Source organism: Triplophysa rosa, linkage group LG7 (assembly GCF_024868665.1).
Source record: "Triplophysa rosa linkage group LG7, Trosa_1v2, whole genome shotgun sequence".
In the NCBI taxonomy this organism is placed as follows: Eukaryota; Metazoa; Chordata; class Actinopteri; order Cypriniformes; family Nemacheilidae; genus Triplophysa; species Triplophysa rosa.
Genome location: NC_079896.1, coordinates 5,134,384 through 5,159,456, shown reverse-complemented (window position 1 = coordinate 5,159,456; position 25,073 = coordinate 5,134,384). Strand labels below are relative to the sequence as shown.

At 37.1% G+C, this 25,073-nt stretch overlaps 1 protein-coding gene across 1 annotated transcript in view; it reads right to left on the bottom strand.

Moving 5' to 3' along the window:
• Nucleotides 1–25,073, bottom strand: part of ca16b (carbonic anhydrase XVI b) — a 73,593-nt gene that overhangs the window by 46,202 nt on the left and 2,318 nt on the right. Inside the window, exon 2 of the mRNA XM_057338398.1 lies at nucleotides 10,348–10,434. Coding sequence (XP_057194381.1) covers nucleotides 10,348–10,434 — 87 coding nt within the window. The remainder of the gene's footprint in view (nucleotides 1–10,347; nucleotides 10,435–25,073) is intronic.

Below are 25,073 nucleotides of genomic sequence, written 5' to 3'. Positions count from 1 at the left end.
AAAAAACAACTGGAAGCAATAGCAATCTCTGTTCTATACAGTAGCTTCACTGTTTTTTAGTGGTACACGGGAGGCAGGAATGAGTTTTCATGCAGTCTGTGATGACATTATTTTTTAAATATACATCCTTGCATGGTTCCAGCAAGTATATCATGGATTATGAGTAGTCAAGGATATGACTGTAGCTTCAGGCGCTTTAAAAAAGTTTTCAAACGGAAGAAAATCTACTTCAAGAAAAACTTTAAATTAAAAGGTCAATAATCATCTGGCATTTTCAGATAAGTGCATACAGAACGTAACTACTTGTTGTACAGTCCAGCCCCCGATGTGTTCATTTCCTCACCTCCGGTGCAGCCGGTGAGATAAGATCACATCCATTGTCTGCGGAGACGACGTTATGGGTGGAGAAGGAAAGTGTCACCAAACATCCACCCACCCCCTACTCCAGGGTCACGATTACAAAACCGCTGGGTTGCAAGGGGACTGTGAAAATAGTGTAAAATATAGCCTACTTTATATATAAATATTAGTTTTATTATTGCATTTTGGGAGAACATCTACTCTACATTAACATATATTGTGCAATTGTGCAAATGCAATATAAAATAAATAACTATGTCTAAAGAAGTGTACAAAGACCTTACATAATGAAGCATTATCTTTTTATTACCTTAGAATGAGCTATTTCTACATCTACATACACCGTGGGTCCCCTTACATGGAATTCGCCATGTTGTTTCTACAGTAGCCCTAAACGGACAAACTGCTCCAAAGAGCGCGTTTCATAAATACAGGTGGATGCTGCACATTGGTGGTGGTTGAGGAGATTCTCCCCTTCCATGTAAAGAGCTTTGAGTACCCAGAAAGCACTATATAAATGTAAAGAATCATTATTATTATTATAAACTGCTCTACAGAGTGCGTTTTGTAAACATGTTGTCTACTTCGGCAAAGAAGCGAAAACGTGACGACGTCTTAGTCCTGTGTCAGTCAGCCAGCATAGTGCTTCGAAAGGGAGGGGTGAGCTGTGGAGTGGGCCGCTGGTTGCAATTCGCAACCTCACCACTAGACTGCCATTTTAACTGCCAGTGCGAACAGGTTTTCTTAATGGTCGCACCGGTGCGACTGCCAAACTGATCAATATATAATTTTTAAGTATTATAATTTTAATGCGCAGAAATGTTATATTGCACAAGCAGCGCACTCAGTCACTCATTTTCGTCTCCCCTCCTTTAATCATTCTCTTATCTATCAGTGCCCCCACCTCCCCCAAAAATGTAATTACGCGGGTGTAAAAAGAGGCGCATTTAATGCTATGATGAAGTGGAAGGACTGACAGATCAAACGAGACGCGCTCAATCTTGCAACTCAAATATGTTTTGCAACCTGCAGAATACAAGAATTTCCCCTGGCAAAGGAATTGTGTTCTCTTATATGAGTTGTTCACAACAAATAAAGGAAGAAAGTAGCTTTAAGAAAGATGTGCTTTAAATATGGTAAAGTGTTGAAAGAGAGTTTACATATACAATAAAAATAATTAAATCATAAACAATGATTTGTATTCATTTCTAGTTTATTTATTAATGTATTAAAGGGGTGGTGCAACGGTGTGTCATGCATTCTGACTTCTTTACAATGTTAAACGTGCTGTCTTCTCATGCTTAACATGGTCAACTTGTCAAAAAACGAGTTGGGCGTATTACGTAGTATTTCTGTGCTCGATACACCCCCCAGCGATCGTACAGGTTTCGGAAAGTTTTTTTCGAACATATAAAACTGTTTCGTAACAATTTTTCTTAGACCCTTATTGGACAATTCTCCCGGAAAAGCACGTGGCATGCTCACACGGCAGCAAGGAGAGCAGGGGAAGGAGCATGCGAAGACGTCACTTTCACATGTGCGCAGGAGAGAGAGAGAGAGAGAGTATGTTCGCGAAGTTCAGGTGTTTGTTTGTTCACTGCATTTGGGTGATGAATGTTATATAAACGGTGGATATAACGCTGGATTTGGAGATCGTTTGAAACTGATATATAGAGCCGTCCCAGCGCTAAAAGATGCCAGACATGAACCGCATGCGGTGAGTGAAACTGATGTCTGTGTTTTGTTGGCAATGGGTGCGCACGTGCTTTAGTTCAGCCTACCCCTCCCCCCTGCACGAGCCGTATGCTTTCGGAAATAATCGTACAGCTGTATCTATCTTTTATAAATGTGATCAAACTAAATACTCTTCGAAGATACAAAGTATTCAATACTGCTCTATAGGTACTCAAGATTAATATGAGATTGACAGAAATCGCGTGTGTTAGGGCCGCTTTAAACACATTTGAATTAAGTTTTAGTGATTTTTTTTCTTACCTCACCCCACGACTCAGGTGCTACCAAATTAAGGGCTGGTGCCACCAACTGAATAACTTTGTAGCACCAGTGCCACCTCTCTGAAATGTTAGTCTAGAGCCCTGTACACTCAACCTGTAAAACAGAAAACTCTGAGCAATAATATTTTCCTCTGGTACAAGACACAGCCAGAAACATACTGCGCCACGACCAAACTCTCTCAATAGCTCCTGCTCCTCTTCCAATACATTGACTTCAACTCAAACATCTTTCTCTTCATTTTGAATTTGATTACACATGGAAAATAATTAATAACCTCAGACCAAAAAAAGGACAAGTGCTTTATTTCTCCCAACTTCTCATTCAGTCTCTCTAAATAACCTGAACACATCATTCTAAGCATTTCCTTCTGTTACACTATTCCATTATGTTAAACACATCCTTTCCTATTTGAATTCTCAATAAAAAGTTTTCCTCAGTGATAACAGGCACTTTGCCTCCAAAAGCTTGGGGATGATATGAGCTGGATTTCGCGCACAAATTGGTTCCTGTCTTAGCGATTTATCATTGCAAATTACCAGGGTTCTCTTGCATAACCATGCAGGTTTGCCATCTTGACCCGTCAATCACAGGGTTGCCAGGGACAGCCTAAATTGATGCGATGGAACGCTGATCCGATTTATTTAAGCAACCAACCACAGCAGGCTCTCTTCTACATCTTTGAAATCATAGGAAACAATCATAAAATCCTTAACCGGCTTTTAAACCTGCAGAATAATTCATTCTGAACAAATTTCCTCTTTATAAACTACAGCCGGAACAGCCCAGATGCACCCTACAACGTCGCAGTGTTTGTGTAAACAAAATTTGCAAATGGTTCCTGTAATAATGGCATGCTGTGACGATGGATGTCTGTCAAATGCAGATATTCTCTTTTTAGCACAAAGTGAATATTTGTTCAGATATAGCAAGACGAAGCGGGAGGAAAAGAAATAGATGATGGAGCGACGGAGAGCGAGAGAGTGGGAACGAGAAGAAAATTAAAATCTGGCAGAATATGAGAGAAAAATATGAGTAATGATGTGTGCTCATACCTCCTGAGGGAAACCCTACAGTGTGGCATATTATCTGTCCCTTTCTTGAAAAATACTTCAGTGCACACATTTTAAATAACGCATAATCAAATCTCACCTTGGAGACGGTTCCCGGCTTCCTACCTCAGCCATATATACACCCTGCTGTGCTTATATATAATCTTTGTCTTCTTATATAAATGTAAATTATGTTAAATTACCTTTTTAACACATTTAACGTCATTTACAAAGTAATTTAAATAATAAATACAGAGGCACAGGTATGTCGCATGAGGTGGACAGGCAATTAGCCGTACGCCTCTGCAATTAAAAACACTTGACAATTGGCACTTTCATATGTCAATTTGTTGCATAACTAAATAGCAAAAAGATCAAACTGTCAGTGGCAGAATTGCAAAAGCGTCTGTCATAAAAGGGAATATTATTTATACAGAGTCTATAAAATTATGACAGCACATGTCAGGCGCTGACAAATTGCATCACCCAGGGGAAATGGCATCCAAGCTATTGAAACTACTACAAATTTGCTAAATGTAAAAAGAAACAGCCTCATCTCAGCGGTTGTCTCGTGGTTGCAACATTCGTGCTGGACCATGTTGCGATGTGGTGCTCAACTGAGAAATGCAAGTTCAATTCTCATTTGTGTCTATTTTGACATATACATAATACATCATTTCAGAAAATATCTCAAAACAAAGCTGATACTCTGCCCATCTTTTCTTGCTTTTCATATTAAACGTATACTCTGTCAATACAGTAAAAACAACAGAAAAGCCGAAATAAAACAAAATGAATACAACCGTACAGCCTCAGAGATTACCGCCGAATTGATTCGGCAGCCTTTGCGATGAAACTCTCAACAATAACTTTATATAAAGAATTTCACAAAACTGAAACTTAATACAAAGCTGCTGTTTGGAACTCTCTGTATCCAAGGCCAACACCAAGATAAGTAGAAATAAATCCAGGACCCCTGAGCAATAAGGAAAAAGTAATATGTTTAAACGATTCGCCTTTTTCCTCTCCGTCTTGCCGTGATTTAGTATTTTCGCCAAAAGATTTAACCCTGCATGCTCCATAGTGCTGACCTGATCTCACAGGATGAGGTGGCTAATTCATAAAAATTTGTACAATGTGAATCTTACAAAAACATACGATTAGCAGTAGAGGCGCACCGATACTACATTTCTCCATTGAAACCGATAGCCGATTATTCAGAGTGATATATGCCGATGCCGATAGTATGGTGGTTATATTAACTCACATGAACTAAATTCTAAAGATTAAATTAAAATTTCCTACCTTTTTGAATGGTATTAATTCCTATAATGACTATTAACATTGAACATCAAACTGGTGATATTTCTTAACATTTCCTATATACAGAAAACAAATTCAATGCATTTTTCTGTCCTCTTTTGGTTGACAGGTTATATCAGCCCTGATCATCGGCTGTTATTAAATTATCGGCCGATACCGATTATTGGCCGATATATCGGTGCATCTCTAATTATTAGGAGAAAACAATACTGAAGCCCCTCCCATAATGCCACCCCTAAACCTAACGTCACTGGCGAGAAAGCAAATCGTATTAAAACGTACAAATCGTATGATTGTGTTGGCACTTCCGAGGGACGTTACTTTTGATTTTAAGAAAGTTACTTGTATTAAATGGTGTAGCGGCTAAAGCTTGGGGCCAAAAAGTAGAAGCTTAGGGGTTCTCACCATTTTACCCTCCAGCAAGATTCTCAACCCTACGATAAGTTTTCTTTGTCACTTTGTGTAAAAGCGTCAGCTACATGTCTAGTTCTCAACTGCAACCCTCAAAAATGAAGATTAGGAATCTTAAAGATAGAAATCTAATTGGAGAAAATTGCTCTGTAAAGAATTTGAAAGCCATCCATAGAATGGGCCTGTAAAAATGCAAACACCGTCCCATCATGCATTGCAAACATGTATTGGGAAGATAACGGAAGCATATTACTATAAATGTTAAACAAAGTGTTGGTTAATGAACACCTGACTCAGCAGGCATCACTGAACTTTCCAAAAGTTCTTGAGCACACAGTGAGAAAAAGATTCTACCTGCTTCACCCCGCACAGTACTGGAGGCTTTTTTACTTGAAAAATGGTGCAATATTCCATTTGAAATTGTTCAGGTAGCTGTTCTGAAAGCAAAGGCTGACCCTGCTTCTTATTAGTATCTCCAGATCAATATTTGTTTGGTGTTTCTTTGATATTACCCACACCAGCCTGTAGCTGACAGAGAGAGAGTTTGATGAGATTAGAGCCTTTAAAAGTTGAAAAAACAATGCTTATTTATTTGAAATGACTATACGCATACAGAAATCCAAATGAACGGCACATGTGCACAAACATACGGTTACATGTGAAATGTCATTTTGGTACTTTCCATGTGAATCCCATGTAAAGTCCCATGGGATCACACGTGAAAACATGCTTATTTTCTGCAAGCATTGGGAAAAAACAGACACCTAATTTTCATGTTTCCAACACGAAGTAACACTGATAATGTGAGCAGAGAATGAAGGTGGAATAAACAGTGGTAAAGATAAGGATGAAAAAAGATGAAAAAGAAAGTAGATTTATGATCATATTCGCTTCGGTCACAGTCCAATAAATGGGACAATCACATATTTTGACCAATAAATGATTTCATCACAGGTTTCCTTTACACTATGAACATGCTACTGATAAAATGAAACTTAAATGATCTTTAAGTTACTTTAGAAAAAAGCATTTTCAAATATTAATATACTTGTTTCATGTGTTCACTTTACACTGAACTGTACAAGGCTTGAAACCAATACTTCATCCGAATCTCCATGTTATTTTCACCTTCGTATTTTCATACTTGCATTCTTCACATTAAATTGCAGAATGCAAATGTGTAACTCCTAAAATAGAGTTTAGATAGAAGGCGGTTTTGGCAATCTGTAATTGTTCATGCACCTGTCAAGCTTTGATTTGCGTTCGCTGTGAAAATAGGTTTATGGGAGGGAAAAGGTAAAGCGGTAAGCCTGCGGAATCCTTCTGGCGCTGAAATGATTGTGCGAGCATTAAAGGTTCGAGTGCATTCCGGTTAGACTCGATACAGGCACACGCAAACAAATCGACTCTTCAAAAGAACGCACGACGCTTCAGTAGTCACCCAATTTTAAAAGAACATGAAAGCCTAAACTGAGAAGAGCTATTGAGCAGCTTTCATAAACAGCCTGTTAGCCGTGCTGACTGATGTTGGGGGTTTGACTGAAAAATCACTCGCAAGTTAGTGGCTCCAATTAAGGGATTGTTTAGAAAAGCACTTGGGTGTAGACATCGAAGACCAACAGTCAAACTATGTTATTTTTTAATGAAGTGCAAATGAATTGCAACATATTATCTATACAATAATTTGAAGTTTCTGTTTGTTGCTGACTGAAACAAATATGGCAGCAAATCATGAGATTTTTTAACAAAACTACAAAGTGCATTTTGAGAAACTCAAGCTGTATCGTTTCAAAATTGCACCATCTGTCACCATCTCATTATTTTCTTTACGTGGGTTAAAGTCAAATGGCATTTTTGTAAACTTACCAGACAGCTTAAACTGTAAATATCTATCATTGGAGCACTTATTTTTCATGTACTTTGTTACCAAAACAAATCTGATTGCTTCTTTAAAGGGATTTTCATTCAAAAATGAAAATTCTGTCATAATTTACCCTCTTGTCATTTCAAACCCGTATGTCCTTCTTTCTACTGCAGAACACAAAAGAAGATATTTTGAAGAATGTTGGTAACCGAACAACGGTGTTACCCATTCACATTGGTTTTTTGTCCATTCAATAGAAGTGAATATATACTAGTGCATTTGTTCGTTACCAACATTCTTCAAAGGGATAGTTCACCCAAAAATGAAAATTCTGTCATCATTTACTCACCCTTATGTTATTTCATTCCTGTATAAATTACTTTGTTCTGACGAACTCAGAGAAAGATATTTTGAAGAATGTTAGCAGCATATTCAGTTCTGGGACATCAGTGACTACTATAGTAGGAAAAAATAAATGGCAGTCAAATGTGCCCCGGAACTGTTTGCTTTCCTAAATTCTTCAAAATATCCCATTTTGTGCTCAAAAGGCCAAAAAATATATACAATATATTTTTTCTACTATAGTAGTGGATGATGTCCCAGAACTGAACATTGCTAACATTCTTCCAAATATCTTTCTTTGTGTTCAACAGAACAAATCAATTTATACAGGTTTGAAACAACCTAGGGTGAGTAAATCATTTTTGGGTGAACTACCCCTTTAAAATATCTTTTATGTTCTGCAGAAGAAAGAAAGTAATACAGGTTTGAAATGACAAGAGGGTGAGTAAATGACAGAATTTTCATTTTTGCGTGAAATATTACTTTAAAAATATAAACCCTCACAACAGTATCTAAAATGTAGACAGCTGTCTCTGTTGTCTGAAGAATCACATGTGCTGAAGTCAGACCACCTGGTGATTTTGGCAAAAGGTTTTACTTGACAGTTAAAACACAAAGCATTTCTCTGACACGAACCTGCTGCAAAACAATGAAATTGATTCTAAAAAGAAAAAGTGACAGTTAAAGTGACTAGAGAGTGGAGAAAAAGTCAATATGAATCCACATACAACAGGCAGCTATTGCTTGCTTCTGAGTTGAATCATAAACCCTTCATACTGACAACAGCCTCATTAAAGCAACAGAAAAATCCTTAAGTAAAAAAACAACCTGTTCCAAAGACTGTATATAGAGAGAAATCCTGATTCAAACCCAGATGAACATTTTATTGCTCATTTGTGCATCTTTTATATACGAGGAGACTAAAGTTCTGTATTACTGTATGTTTGATGTTTATTTTAGATTTGTTTAAAATGAACTTAAAATTCAAACAACTAAAAAATTGGTTCTCCAGTCTAAACCACGACTATAATGATGCAGGGAAATGATATTGTTGGGATAACTTTCAGAGCGATCGTTCCACCTAATGAATGATAAAACACTGACAGCAAATCGAAATCCATTTCAATTAAAGGGGCTCACGCATGTTTTTTTATCATGTTTTTATTGTGTTTAATTGTGTTAACTGTATTTTTTTAGTTATTTTGGCTTAAATCAAAACAAACCAACTGCAGTTTGATTGATATTAATTGGGATGCACAATAAAAAACACATGATTATTGAAAAATTTGAAAAACGGAGTTATCTCATTTTGGAACCAAACTCTTCAAATGTAGTTCTGTTGGTGTGGACGCTGTTATAGTTATCATTTTAATATCCAGCCGCGGAAAAAATTAAAAGACCATTCCAAATTGTCCTTTCATCAGCATTTCTAGATGTATTGTGGTCATTCCAGTCTAGTGTATGTAGCCTTTCAACAAAATCAAACCAGATATAAAGTCAATATCAAATGTTTTCCTAAACAGATGTATAAATATAACTCTTGTATTGCTTAAAAGTGAATTTAAACTTGTTTTCTTGGCAGTATTTGATGTCTGGAAAAAATACAGATCACCTTTTCTGTTATTTTGATCTGTTTCTCCAGTTTTCATTTTCATAGTTTCATAGAAACTTTTAATTTCAAATTTGGGAGAAATATTGTAAGTAACTCACAGAATGAAACAAAAACGATCATTTTACCTAAACACATATAAATGGTCAATTTTAAAATCAGACAAACTGATTTTGAAAAGGTCTCTAAATTATTTCCATGGCTGCATATTGTTATTATTATGATGTGAACCGGCCTTAAAAGTATAAAGCTATTACTGTGGATATAGCACAACCCAAATCATTTTGATGAATTTAATGAAAAATGTTGAATTTTTATTGTAACCTCTCAGTATAATGTTGATTGCAGAGTATTGTGTCAATTTTGAGCACACATTAAGATTTCTGTAGCTCTAGAGAAGACACACTTGAGATTACTGCAGTCTTCTCTCAGGAGAAAATCTGGGAAACAGGAGGCACACTTGAAAGTCTCGGTTTGCTCTCGTTATGAACAAATGCTGGCACATTCCATGCTTTTCAAGAAATCTCATTTCCTATACAAAGACTTGAATAACAACCAAAGAAATTTCTCTTTGACATAGATCATTGGATCACGAAAACGACATTTCAACAATGCTGCGTTGCCTATTACAGTGAGCACGCCGAGGGAGAAAGCCTCGCAGGGCTTGTCGCACGACTTCACATCATAAACACACATATGGCTGCCAGGAAACGCGAGAGAAAGGAAAAGCACCATTTAAAGATCATTCCATGCTGAAGGGCTGCTGGAACCACGGGCACAAATGTTCTTCTTTTCTCTGAGCACCAACAGAAGTCAGAAATCTGGCAAAGAGCTACCCAACATTGATCTGTCAAAGCTGATGAAGCGAACAGCCCAGAGGGATGAGAGAGAAATAAGAAGACAAAAATGTAAAACGACAAAGAATGAGCTGGAGAGAAAAGACAGACAAAGAGTGAACCGATATGAACAGTTATTATTGACTTCATGCCTGTCACTTATTGATTCATTTTTATAACATTCAAAAATGCTCAAGAGGTATGCAATAAAAAAATCCAGCATCATTTCCAGTAAAATCTACTGAGCTAGATGAGTTATAGGTTATGTAAAAATGCCCGGTCTGAGATAAAGCATTCAATATTATCATTGATTCTGTCTACTGCCTCCAAAATGTAGTTTTTTCTGCTGTTAAAACCTAAACTAATAAACTAAATCCACCTGCAGCTTTTCCAAAGGATATATACATATTGAATTTCCCCACAGGGTTGAATCATCACGGACAGATAAGCTTGTGCTGAGTAAACAATGTTGCTATTGCTTCCTGGCGCTGCGGGTACACGAGCATTGTTTATTGGGTAAAGAAAAACATGACTCACCTGAATACGCCCAGTAGGGTTCCCCAGCTGCCCTCCGCTCTCTTTGGGTGTCCGAGATGCCATGACCCTCTGTTTCCACACATGAAACTGCCGGAGATAAATCACAGGACACCATAATATGGACACTCTTCCAAAAACCGTTGAAGCAAACAATGCAACACATTATTGTCAATAAGAAAAGAGCTGAGGTAGATAATGTAAAGTTATTATTGCAAAATAAACCTTAACATGGTTATCAACACTTAGTTGCTTGAACAATAAATGCAGACACAAATACACACAGACATTGTGTACAAAACAGACTCCAAAAAGTCACTTTGCACACAGTTGCATTGTGTTAAATGGTAAACGCTCGTTATATTGACATATAGCCAATATTACTGTTCCAATTCTGTAACATTAATACATTTAAATTTAATTCATGTTAGTCTATTTGTGTGTAGGTGCACAGATGGATGTTTTGTACGTATATCTCTGTTTCCACAATCCTGATTGTGATTCCACATTGTGAGACTGATTAAAAGATGATGTGGCACTTAAAGGTCCAGTGTGTAATTTTTACATTTTAGAGGATCTACTGACAGAAATGCAACATAATATACATAACAATGTCTTCAGAGGTATATAAAGACCTTACATAATGAGGCGTTATGTTTTTATTACCTTAAAATGAACTATTTCTATCTACCACGGGTCCCCTTACATGAAATTCTCCATGTTATTTCTACAGTAGCCCTGAATGGACAAACTGCTCTACAGACCACGTTTCGTAAATACGTTATCTCCTTCAGCAAAGAAGAGAAAACGTGACGACATCTCTTAGTCCACCGTAAGGCTTCAAAAGGGAGGGGGGAGGGATCAACCGTTGGTTGCAATTTACAACCTCACCGCTAGATGCCGCTAAATTTCTCATAATGTAATTTACATCTTCTTGCTTTGGCTTAGAGCAGGCTTAAGTACTTCGAGAAGGTAGAAATCCTACCTCAAAACCCAGACCATAAGAAACGCTCACATGCAGTGACTCTCGATGAGGTAATCAAAAGTAATAATAGCACTAATAATAACCCTTAAAGACCACACAACAGGGCTCCAGACCCTCAAACAATCACACTATAGCTAAAGTTCTGGGTGCTATAATTACCAAAGAAGTGAATTTGTAATTCTGAACGGGTAATAGCAGGTCATGCTTGACAAACAGAAAGTTTACTTTTGATCGCCGAGTTCATGAATGGATCTACTGAATAATTAAAGTACATCAGAAATAATTTCCTCATCACAAAGTTTTATTCAAATTACACATACACAGAATGCAGCTGTGTGGGAAAATTAAAGCGAATGCTCCAGTTTTGCCTTTAATCTGAATTTCTACATGTATTGTGGCAATTCCAGTCCAGTGTCTGTTCAATTTCAATAGAAACAAACGCCAGGAATGACAAAGTCACCCAACAGCCATGTAAAAGACTGAAAGAAAGAGGAATGAAAGAAAAAACGGCTTATTCCAGTTCATTTTTTAACTGATCCTAACTACATGTAAAAACATGAGTGTTTTTTAAACATATATATACACATAAATATTTGCAGTATATAAGATCATTGAAACATTGACTTTTTTGTTATTTTGACCAGTTTGTCCCATTTCAAGTTTCTGCAAATAAACAATATATTATAAACAATATGTATAATATACAGTACAATATATAATAAATGCTCACCACATTCACACCTATGCAACCTAAATTCAACATAAATTCTTGTTTTTAATATGTTAAATAACATACTTGAATAAAAAGCAGAGACTTTACATCACATCAAACGTGTGTGTGCGCGTGTGTGTGTGTGGGAAGGGTAAACCTTACGGTATGGGGACAAAATGTCCCCACAAAGATGGCAATATCCAAAACCCTTGTCCTTGTGGGGACATTTTTTTGTCTCCATGAGGAAACAAGCTTATAAATCATATAGAATTCACTTTTTTGAAAATCTAAAAGAGCAGGAAGTTTTTTGTGATCTTTAGGTTTAGGGCGTGGGTTAGGGGTAGGGAATATGATATACAGTTAGTACAGTATAAAAACCATTGCGTCTATGGAATGTCCCCATAAAACATGGAAACCCAACACGTGTGTGTGTGTGTGTGTGTGTGTGTGTGTGCGTGTGTGTGTGCATGTAGATAATGAAATGAGCCAGTAATGTCACATTACTCTAGCTTTGTACTTTCTCTGGCCAGCTATTAAAATAAGCAGCAATGAAAGTGAAACGATGAATTGCTTGAAATAAAAATAATAACTTGATTTTAAGCTGCTGGGTGAATAAATGTAAATGTTAGTCTTGTTGAGAATGTTTTCTACAAATTGCTCTTTGCATGAACATCCAATGTGATTCTCTCAGCATTTTGTTGCACTTCAAAAACAGCTTTACTTTTTGATCAAACACACACTTTCTCCACTGATCAGGTGAATGGTGACCCTTTTTTTCTCCAAATTTTATTTGGACTATTTTTTGTGGTGGACTTGTGGACTTTTTGTTCGGTGAGCAATCACAAATTAACTTTTTTTGCCATGCACTTTACAAAAACCTTTCATCCATTTGTTCCAAACTACAGTTGAAGAGTTCTTAATATAATGTACAGCAGTTAGCTATTGAGTCAAACTTATCTGAGCAAGTCTTTATCATTTTTTTCACAGCTGCTTGACAGATTCGCACCCTGCGTAATGATTGCTTATACTTAAAAATGCTGTAGTTATTTTAATGATGCAGGTCTTCAGGCCAAATGTTCTTCATCTGTGTAAACTCAACTGTCAGAATTTGACTTGAAAAATCTTTAGTAGATCATTTGTTTCAACAAGTTACGGAAGAACTTAATGCATAATTAAAATGAATAACCTGAGGTTAATTATGTTAGTGGGAAATCTAAGATGAATCATTAATTAGTATAAACATCTCTTTATCCCTTAACAGTCCTTATATTTTCCCTGTATATTATTACAACAAGTTGGAAAAGTGGTTCACGGTACCACAGACTGCTGGAAATGATGGGATAAAATCAAAAGTATTGAAGTGTACACTTCCTGGTGTGCATCAGAAAGATGCATGCTGGGTTGCGTAGGATAGATTTTCACCTCCAGACATATAAATATTTCAAGCGCCAGTACCCTAAAAGTACAAGTTTCTCCCGCTGTGCCTGGTGTGCTCTGCTACTCTCCACTTGGCTTTGGAAAGGTCCTGCTTATCTCGCTCTCCGTGTTTCAAAGCTTCCTGGTGAGAACTCCCGCCCCCCCATGTTTCCATGAGACAATTAAAAAAGTCTGAATAACACCGGCCTTTTTATGCTCAACTTTGTAGTTTTGAACAGCTTCCGTTTTCCTGCCTTTGAACCATATGGCTGATCACATGTCAGGAAGAAGCTGTTATCAGTACATCTGGGTCTTTGTGCAAAGTGACGAATCTGTGGTTACCTTAATAAGCTACACGACTTCTACCTTATTTGACCCTTAAAAATACTTTTACTGGTATAAACAAATGTATTCAGTTTAGAAATATATGCAGGCTATATTTAGAAATATTTTGACCAAGTAAGTTTAAATGTTACCTCATAAAACAAGATTAATTTAGACACTTTCCTTAAAAGTCCACTGTATGAAATTTAGCGGCATCTAGTGGTGATGTTATGAATTGCAACCAACGGCTCACTTCACCGCTCACCCCTCCCATTCGAAGCACTACGGTGGCTGACATAGGGCTAAGATGTCGTTAAGTTTTCGCCTCTTTGCCGAAGAAGATAACGTATTTACGAAATGCGCTCTGTAGAGCAGTTTGTCCATCTAGGGATACCGTAGAAACAATGTAGATAGAAATAGTTCATTATTGCATTCTGTACATAGATCCTCCAAAAAAATACAAATTGGACCTTTGAAGCAGAAATCCATAAATTATATATTTTTCTTTTTTAACTTTTCAGGTTATTATAATGATTATCATTTGACAACATTTGACTTCAATGCACGTAAAAAGTAACCTGCAATTTTAAGTTTCAAACACAAATGGCGATATAGAGACGAAAGTTGCAGCTACAAAAGGAGAACGTGCACACCGTTTTTTTTCCGTACAATGACAGCATACAATGACAAACACTGTCAAACATCAAAAAGCTACACAAAATGTTTAACTTTTGAGTTAACTGTATTTTAAATAAGCAATTTTCATGTAGAACGCAATGCATCTGCGTATGCTTAAATAAAGCATTTCCCTTTTATTTAAAATGACACTGTCTCCGTCTCCGAGCTGAAGTGCAATTCCTCGTTTTATCTCACTTCAAAGTGCTTAAAAGTGACTTGGTCTCGCGGGTGAATACACCCGGCACGGCTGCTTCTCCTGCATAAACAGATTTGATTTTCCGATCCTTCACTTGGTTCTTGCCCTCACTTGCATCATTACTTTAGAGATTAATTAGTGGCTGTACTAAGTCGATTCTCTCCATTGCAGCAATTACGTCCACTCTTATTGGTTAGTAAGCAATTAAAACCGCTCTCATTGGTTAGCTACCTGTCTGGGTTTGTTCATTGTTTAATCCCAGCCGGACGGCAACGTAGACTGAGTATTATCAGCTTCCGCTATCAGAAACCGTTTATCAATGTTAAAGAGTAAACTAATGATTTTCCAATGCTTGTTACAGAGGGTAAATATTGGGTTTCGATCTAAAATACAGCACTCAGTCGTTTAGTGCTTAAGTAGGGTTTGTTTAAAGCACTTTCCCATGGGCCTTCACAACAGTAGCTACGAATCAGCAGGTGCCACCTCGGCAGACCGGCTCTCAGAGGGAATGTGTTTGCATGTCTGGTGTGACACAGGAGGGAAAGAGCAAATAAAGTGAAGGGAAGATGGTTTGCTGAAGGTGACAGGCTGCGTGTGTGTTGATGTGAGGCATACGAGAGGGAGGCAATATGTGCGCTGGCATATTGTGATACCAGGTGCGCAGCCAAATACTTTAAAGATTAAATGCTGCCTCTGAGCTCACAAATATCAGCGTACCGGGTAACCGCGGTAACCTAGATGAGGGTAAACGGGTAGATTCTTGCAAAGTGATGGCAGATGCAAGCGCCCTTTTAAAACCCAACATTACATGTCTTCCTGTGATGTCACTGTATTCAGATCAGTATGGTTGAGCTCATGCCTGACTAAATGTACAATCTTGTCCATGGATATCTCGAGCTAAATGCTTTTTATGTAAAGTAACTGTAAGTCGTTTGATTGTTTTGTCAATTTAGCATCCCCCAAAACCGTAACTCTGATCACTTTTATAACAGCACCGATTCTTTTCTACAAGTCACACAAATTGCAGTCTAATTCATGTCTAGACAAAACAGTGCAAGGCGATTTAAGCCTGTACGGTTAATACTATTTTGTTCGAATTCCCATATCCTTTGTTCAAATTTAAACATTCTAGCAGTTACTAAACTAAATCAAACATTGCATTTAGTTTTGTTAATCTGTTCTGTAAACCACCAACCTGCCAGATGTTCTTTTTATTTACCTTGGACAACACACAGCTACTGTTACCATGATCACATTAGCTTCTCAGCGGACTCCGCCATAATACATAAACAACCCATACTCCCACAAGAGAAACTGAAAATAGCCCATCTCACTTTAACATGACAACTCAAAGGTTTAATTAGGCCCAAAACACCCACCATTAAAGCAAGAAGAAAACGGTGATGTTGTGATGTGTCGTGACATCAAACATAATGTACAGAGAAGTTTGTTGCAGAGAATTCATAATAATTGCTATTTGAAACACACAATCATGAGATAGAAACAAACTGTTTATATGAATTCTATTATTTCAAACGAGACATCCGTGTTTGTTTCAGTCTAATTTGCATAGACTTTTATATACACACGATATTGCTTATAATAGTTAATGTTCAAGTTTTTGCAGAAGAAACTGCTCTATGCTGAACGATACTTCTTTCATCATTTTCATGATCTTGTCATTTCATGTCATTTCAAACCCCCGCAGAACACAAAAGAAAATATTTTGAAGAATGTTGGCAGTACCGATACAGGCAGTACCCATTGACTTGCATTGGTTTTGTGTCCATACAATAGAAGTGAATGAAGAATTTTCATTTTTCGGTAAGCTATCCCTTTAAGAATGAATCATTATTAACGTTAATGTTTTACTAAATGATGTGATCTGACAAGCATTCAGTGCTATTGTTTTATTTAAAGGTGGGGTGCCACAGTGTTTCATGCATTCTACTTGAAAACGTCTGTTTTCAGAAATTATCGTACAGCTGTATCTGTCTTTTATAAATGTGAGCAAACTATAGACTCTTCGAAGATACAAAATATGTTATATGTACTTAAGATTAATATGAGATTGGCAGAAACTGCGTGTGTTACGTCCACTTTAAATAAAGAATATGCATCAGGTCAATGTGTGGATGTACACTTTGTAGATGTACACATTGTAGAGAAAGTTACTAAAATACATTTAACACCTCATTTTACAATTTTAAAGAGAGAATTGTAATATATCATAATACTGTATATAATATATATTACTGTATGTGTATATAATAAATGGGTAAGCATCAAAGTAATGAATGGGGGGCTGTCAATACAAGAACAAAATCAAAAGAGTTACGATGAAACATTAATGACATCTGAGTCTCCGAGTCCCATGCACGCTGGGAAGAAGTGTGAAATGTTTGCAGGGTATAGGCAGAAAATTGTGTGGGGCAGTGTGTATAATTTCAATTAAAACTTTAACGTGAATAGACGCTTAGATGATGTGGATATCATGTGTGCCTCTGGCGGTCTTTTAAAAAACAAGTCACAGGATACAGTTTCAGAAAATGTTTCTGATTAGAAAGTACAAAGGTTTTATGAACCGCAAACATCAAGCAGGTAAATTCAAGCTGGTTATTTTAAGGCCTGTGTTAAAAAAACGGTCATGACACTAGGCAACAAAAATCTATTTACATTTCCACTCTTGTTGCACAGGAAAAAGGAAACAATTCAGTAAAAAGAGCTTTTGTGACAACTTGCCCCAAGTGCAGTATCGTGTCACAATATATGGGGTAAGTTGTGACAAAAAAACATACCATTAAATATGTAAAAGGTGATGAACAAAGTTAAGTAGTAGTTAAGTGACATTACAGTTATATAGATATTATAGAGAAAAACAGCTCGTGTGACAACTAGCCCCTACCTGCACATTTTTATGGCTGATAAAAGCAAAACAGCGAAAATGGCACTAGGAAAGAACAATACGGTTATGACAGCGAGATAAAATAATACAATCTAAGCAACATATGCGTGTGTTTGCGTGCACGCACGGACAAGTAATCATTAAACAAACAAGCGTGTGGGAATTTCTTAATCCATCCTTATTTACCACACAGGTCACAGCAGGTGAGTCTATGGTCTGCACTACTCAAGTTCCTTTGCAATACCTCTCTTATTCAACCTTTACTGAAAGCTCTAAATACGCCACACAAACATCCTTAAATGGCATGGAGGACATTTACACGGTGTTCCAAAGCAAGTCCTCAAAGGGCAAACATGCCACGCATAGACCTGGAAGCGGGAAAGGTCAGTAAAGCATAATGGATGCTCGGGCTCCTCCCTTCCACCTAAACATCTGACGTGCACCGAGATATAAACCTCGCTCACGGGCTCCGTGTGTGCACTGACAACCCTTTGATAAATGATTTGACATGTGAGTGATTTTTCCCTGCGTCCACAAAGAAGTGTAATCTGCTTTCGTTCTAGTAGCTTTTCAAAGGAAAAAATTAGTGCCAATGGTCTCTCTCTTTCTGTCTCAAGTTATATTTAACTGGGCCTCTGCTTCCTGCTCCGGCTTCATAATCTATTTTTGCGGTTTGTGTTTACACTTGCTTGTTGACCCGGTGGAGTTTGTCTAAAAAGGTTAAAGAGCCGACCGAGATTATGTGTCTTCATGGGTGAAACCAGTTTACAAGCAGTGAAATCACTAGAACAGAAAATCTGTAATTAGTAAAAAACATTTTCAGAATATAGTTGCACAACTTTAGAGAGACAGAAGTGAATCCTCATTCTTAACACTGAATACTTATTAACCAACCTCCATTTTTGTCAACTCTGAAACACATTGTTGTTAACTTTTCCAACTGAGTGGTTACTAGGGCGTACTAAACGGTTGCCAAGTCGCTATGTAGGACTGCAAGATATCAAAAGTACAGAAATAAGGCAAATGTGCATATTGTTATCATTTGCTAAAACTAAATAATTTTAAATTTTCAAAAATGATATATAGTCAAAGTTTTAGGTCAATACAAATAGTGGATATAATTTTTTGATTATAGATCATTTTGCAAGATGTTAACAACACCAGTTCACATTAAATTTTTTAACACTACACAATCATTATAACAAAATATAGCTGCAAGCAGCGACATGGGGCCAACATAGAGCATAGAGCATAGAGCAACGGAAACTAAAACCAGCAGATATAGAACGTGTGTGAGAAGGAAATAGATTATTGAAGAATAGGTGAGAACGAAATCAAATCGAAGACTTCACATATAAACGTTACATGTGCTATACACACGGGGTTCGAACCACCAACCTCGAAGTTTCAAGGCGTGGGTTTAACAAGTTGTGCTGTAAGTAAGTAAGCGCTGTCTGGAACTATATCAGCACAGAGCCAGAGCAGCACAGGGCAACAAGAGCAAAAACCGGCAGATATCGAACGTCCGTGAGAAGCAAACAGGATATGAAGAGTAGGTGAGAATGAAATCAAACTGTAGACAAATCAAAGAGAATGAAATGCAATTTTAGACTTAACGTTTAAACACTACACTCGCACAACTTGGGCTTCGAACCCGTGACCTCTTGTGTCGGTTCATCTAGTTGTGCCACTCAGTTAACGTGTTTGACCCAGGATCCCAAGGAGAGCTTTCAGAGCTTCAAACATTGACATGGGCCACGAACTACGAAACAAGAGCGATCTTGAAACGTCACGTGTACTTCCGGGACTGTAATTAAATGGCGCATACCTAACTTGGTGCAGATATATCTTACAATTCAAAAGATATTACGATTTATGACAAAAATTCAAAATGGCGGACCACGATCATCCATTCGTGACCATACCGAGATCACGATTTTCTGACAAACATATCCAAAGTTACGAGAGAAAACAGCCATTTTTCAAATCTCGCGACCCTTGGCGCTGTCCTCAAATTTGCCATGGACCCCCAGTCCAAGGTGTCGATGAAGCATACTAAATTTCGTACCGATAGATCGAAGAATGGCCGAGATATGGCCTCAGATCCATTTTTGGGTCAACTTTGAAAAGTTTGCGACGTCGTAACTTTTGAACAACGGCAAAAATCGCATGTCTGTTGGGTCCCGTCTGTGCGGCTCAGTCCAAAGATCATCTGGGCCAATTTTCATAACAATTAATAACAATTTCTAGGACTAGAAACGAAAAAACGCAAAACTGTACTTTTCGAGATGGTCGCTACTGTAATGGGCAGAGTCTTAATGTAGCACATGGAATGCGATGAGCGTGAGGAGTGGATGCCATGTGCCGAGTAGAATTTCTGTAGATCAATGGGTTCAAAAGTTACAGCCATTTGAAAAGTGAATTTTTGAACTACTGGTGGTGCTATAGAGTGAGTGCTAGAGACCCAATACTTGGGCACATGACAATTGAGGACCACCACTATGAGTTTGCAAAGTTTCATCATTTTCCTACGTACGGTTCATAGGGCTGCTATAGACTCCCATTGGTTAAGAAAAAGAAGAATACCAATAGAAGCAGTACTAGTGGCCATAGCCCCTAAATACAACCATCAAAACATAAAAAATGATTAAAAGGATTAAAAACATTAAAAGGTCCAGTGTATGAAATGTAGCGGCATCTAGCGATGAGGTTGCAAATTGCAACCAACGGTTCACTCCACCGCTTTCTCCTAGCTTTCGAAGCACTACGGTGGCTATATTATATTGCATTTCTGTCAATAGAGCCTCTAAAAAAATTACACATTGGACCTTTAATTATATTCTTCTGGACCAGTACTGTTTTTGTCTTGCAAAACAGTCCATATAATTTCTAAATATATTTTAATACAATTTAAATAGATTTTAAACACTTGACTCCATACATTATCGTAACTCATGGTGCATATCGCATTTTAGTAAGTAATTGAATATAACATCTTTCCTCAATATCTTGGCATGATATTCTGATTTCGAAATTAGGCTTTTTCAATCTAAATCAATGCAATGTTTTCATCCGTCAGGCAAAAGAAGCAACTCTAGTTACTTACAATTGCAAAGTTTACCTGTAATACAAACCATGTGGGATGAGTTACATGCTAAATGTCTAGGTGAAAAGCATAGCAATAGCTCAGCAGGCGCCACTAAATATCAGTCAACTGCTTCCAGAGAAGGACAGAAACAGGAAAGCGGGTGGGATGACTTCCTTAACCTCAGCATGCACAGCGATGGCCTATTGTAACTCAATAAGATCTAAAATACAAGCGCTACATGCTCATTCATTTAATTCCCAATCACTGCCGAAAGGAAATAGATCCTATCCATAGGCAGAACCCCCATGCCATAAAAGACTGGAGTCAAAGCATGCCAGCCCACATTGTGTACGCAAACCACTAACATCCTGGCTTTATCCTGTATTTATGGAACTGGCGATGGTCTATTGTTTCATTGTTTGGTGCGAGGACTGACCTATTTTAAACAGCTACACAGTACAACTTCCTCAGTGGAAAAGCCAACGGTGAAACAGAAGCTCAGTTTGTTTTAAAGAGTTCTCCATAGGGTTCCACATGATAATTCATGAATAAAATGAAAATGGCAAAGTAGACTGCACAAGGTTAAATTCCATTGAGGCTATAAAGAGCAGAGAATGCCTTTAACATCTGCCTGGTGTGAAAGATAATTACAGAATAATGAGGATCCCTATAGACTTAGTCTCTCAGACCGGTAGCCATCATCAAAGCTGCCAAGGCTAACACTGAGGACTTACCTGCTATAACTAAACGCTTCATTGACTAAGTCTATCAAAGACTTGGGTAAATCCATTAGCTGGATTAATCACATGTTATAGGCTTAAGGTAAGGGCAAACACATTTTCCTTTCTAATTATGAAGCAATCGGGTGAGTGTGTAACCACCTTTAAAAGGGCTCACAGTATTATAAAGTTCCATTTATTGATTTGAATCCAAGTTTCTATAATCTATGAGGCTGTATCGTTTTACTGTAGTTCATTTAACTATAATTATAATAAAAAATGTAACACATTAAATTAAAGTAGTAGAACTTAGAGGTGATTATTTGGGAAAGATGGGTCTGAGTTTGACTCAATGGCATACAGTTGTATATTCCCAAGATTTTACCAAATTTGAACCAAAATTCCAAAAATCATGAATAAATAAAAATGTGCTTTCTTATTTGAGAAAATACAGGACATCTTTATTAGTGTATTATTGATTTTGTTTAACATTACATTTTTTTAACTTATATAACACACTGCTCATAGAACAATTAACATTAAAATTTTTATGTTTATGTAATTTTGACTGGTATATAAGTTAAATTTAATTTTATTATTTATTCTATACATCATTTTATCGTATTTATCTATAATATACTTATCATTTATTTTAATTGTATTATTAATTTATTTGTATGTTAGCTGTTTTTAACTTTTTATTTATTTTCAGATTATATTAATTTCACGTTATATTAATTATTTATTCATAATTATTCATTGTTGTTTTCATTTTATATTAACAAGGCAACATTTCTCACTTTCAAACGATTTCAAATAATATTTAGTCATATGTTTTATTTGATTTAAATGAACAGAAATGTTTTATCTTTAGTAAATTATAATAATCCTGGCTGAGGCTGAATATGATTGTTAAAAAAAAATGTACCAAAAAAATGTTACAACTTGTTTTCTCAATCTACTTTAAAAGCTCGCCAACAGATGTACTTATGAAAGAAATAACTGCAAAACAATCTCAGAATAGGCACTATTAAGTTCATTTGAGATAATAAAAAAATCATGATTTCACAATTATGATTTCAAATCAAAAACCTTTGTGTCTGCTTGAAACTGGGTGTCTTATTTGCACATCACCTTCAACTATCTGTACTACATGTGAAGGGAGGAAACAGCCACTTTTCTGAGCATTTTGGATAGACTTCCTACAACTCCCGGTGAGATAACACTCATCTTTTTACTTTTAAACTTCAAAAGTATTAAGGTCAGAAAGAGAGTAATTGAAAAGAGACGAGGAGGACAAAGAGAACGCGTAAGAAATAGAGATCCACTCCAAAGCTCCAGAAGCTGTCAGCCTATTAAGGGCACTAATCAATCATAATATTAAGATAATATAACCTCTCTCTTAAAATAACGCATAATTAAAAGAATCATTTGTAAAGGGGTTACATGAACTGACAACTAATTAAGTCGATCAAAAAGTGTAATTAGATCAATTTCATTCACATACCGCATGAAAAGACAGATTTGAGCCTTTCACCTGCTGCTTATGTACTACCATCTAACAAGGCCATGATCCACCAGAAGTAATCATAGTCTTTCATTTCTAACATCCAGCCTTTCATCGAGGTTTGCTAGTGTCATTGTTGTGGGTGATTGGACCATCAGCCGGTAATCGATACAAGAATGACCAGGTCAAGGCCCTTCATCAACCGGTGCATGAAATCCAAAGCAATTGGAAACGTATGATAAAAGACCCGCGCACAGCTTGTGGCTGAAGAATATCTGACCCGTGCTTTCAGGCTCAAGTTGTGCACTGCACATTTAATAAAAATGTAAATATCTCGACTGCTCTGGCCGACTCAGCTGGTAAAGGAGAAAAGCTTTTTTTCCAAAAGGAGGCAGGGTTACACTTTATTGTGATCTCTTTGTTTGTAAAATATTAATTAATTTACCATCATAATAGAACAAAACGCAGAAGATTATTTTACAAGAAAAGCAAGGTAAGCTGTTGAGATGTTAATACAACACGCATATCTCTGCAAGGCCAACATCACTTTGCTGATTTATGATATTGGAGTACCATCTTCTATGTGTATTAGTTTTCAGTACACCTTTCAAAGGGATAGTTCGCCCAAAAAAGAAAATTCTGTCATCGTTTACTCACCCTCATGTCATTTCAAACCTGTATGACTTTCTTTCTTCTGCAGGACATAAAAGAAGATATTTTGAAGGACGCTGGTAACCAAACAACATTGGGCCCACATTGACTTCCATTGTATGGACCCAAAACCATACATATCATGACTAAAAATATATATTTTTGGGTGAGCTATTTTAAGGTCAGCCAGTCGAAATCTCTCTTGCAAAAAAGAGTGCATTAAATGATTTACAAGTGGAAAGGGTCTAAACGTCTTCTAATTGGCTAACCAGAATACTTCCATGGCCCCCGTTCACATTTTTGTTTGTTGTTTACAGATTCTATCGCTTGTCAAAGAACAAAGACATTTTCGGACAACTAATTCAGTCATGTCAGTAAAGTAACTTGGTAACACTTTTGAAATATTTATGTGTGTCTACAAGCAACCAATCAATTGTGTTTTGTAGATTTGATCCAAAAAATAGATTTCTAATATCACAAGTTGATGTTTCTCCTGATTCATTCCTATTCTGACAACATCCTGCTGACACAATCTCACACACATCATAGCGTGAGCACCCAACAGAATGCAAATTCACACAACCATATCCATATCTAAACTCCAGTTTATTCCTCTCCACAACCATCATTTTAAAAACACTGCTTTGTACTTCAACTAGAGAGTGTTATTTACAAACTACAGCGTGAAACGCTCATGTTCATTAGCCTAACAAGCCATAACTGAGTCTAAAAAGCATCTGCTGTCCAGAATTACAACAAAAATGATCTTCCAGAGACCTAAAGCTTTAAAACGGTATATTAAAGCACTTCAGCACAGTGAAAATTCCAATATCGCTTAAAAAGACTGTAAAATGCACGCTAAAGTGAGCCAGTGACATCTGTAAAAGTCACACCCATCTGTGGATATGAAATATGGATCTGGATCAGCGCTCCCCATTATTTTTAATGCTTCCTGCGTATTGATTTTTTTTACTCTCCGCTTCAATTAAACGATTTACAGGAGTTTTGTATGCAGCTCATGATTTTGGAGACAGGCGGATAAGAAAGGAAGAGGAGCAGAGGGGTTCGTTTCTGATTTTATTGCGCCGACTGCCTTTCAATCACACAGGAAAAGACTTCTCATTAGGGGAGAACGAATGCAGCGCAACAGAGACCGAAGGCCGAAGTAGCGCATTAAAAAGCCTGTGTCTTTTGACAAGACGCCCTTGATGGATACCGATGTCAAGCTGAAGCTTCCCGTAGAGCCGGGCCGCGCGTCAGCCAGAGGAGATGATAGAAACCCTCGGCAGGATTCTGAGATCTTTAACCTTCTTTTGAACACACCCCTGGTGTGGACACAAGAAGAACCTGACAAACGTGGCTACCAGAGTTCAGAGTTACAATCCACAGATATAAACTTGTACACCTGATACAGACTTAAACCTCTAGAAACACACACAGGAGATATAGCTCTAGGGCGTTCATTAAATATTACACAAAACCGGCTTCAATGTCTGTGACCGTCTGCAGTATATTCCTTAAAAGCACGCACACAGACAGAGTAACAAC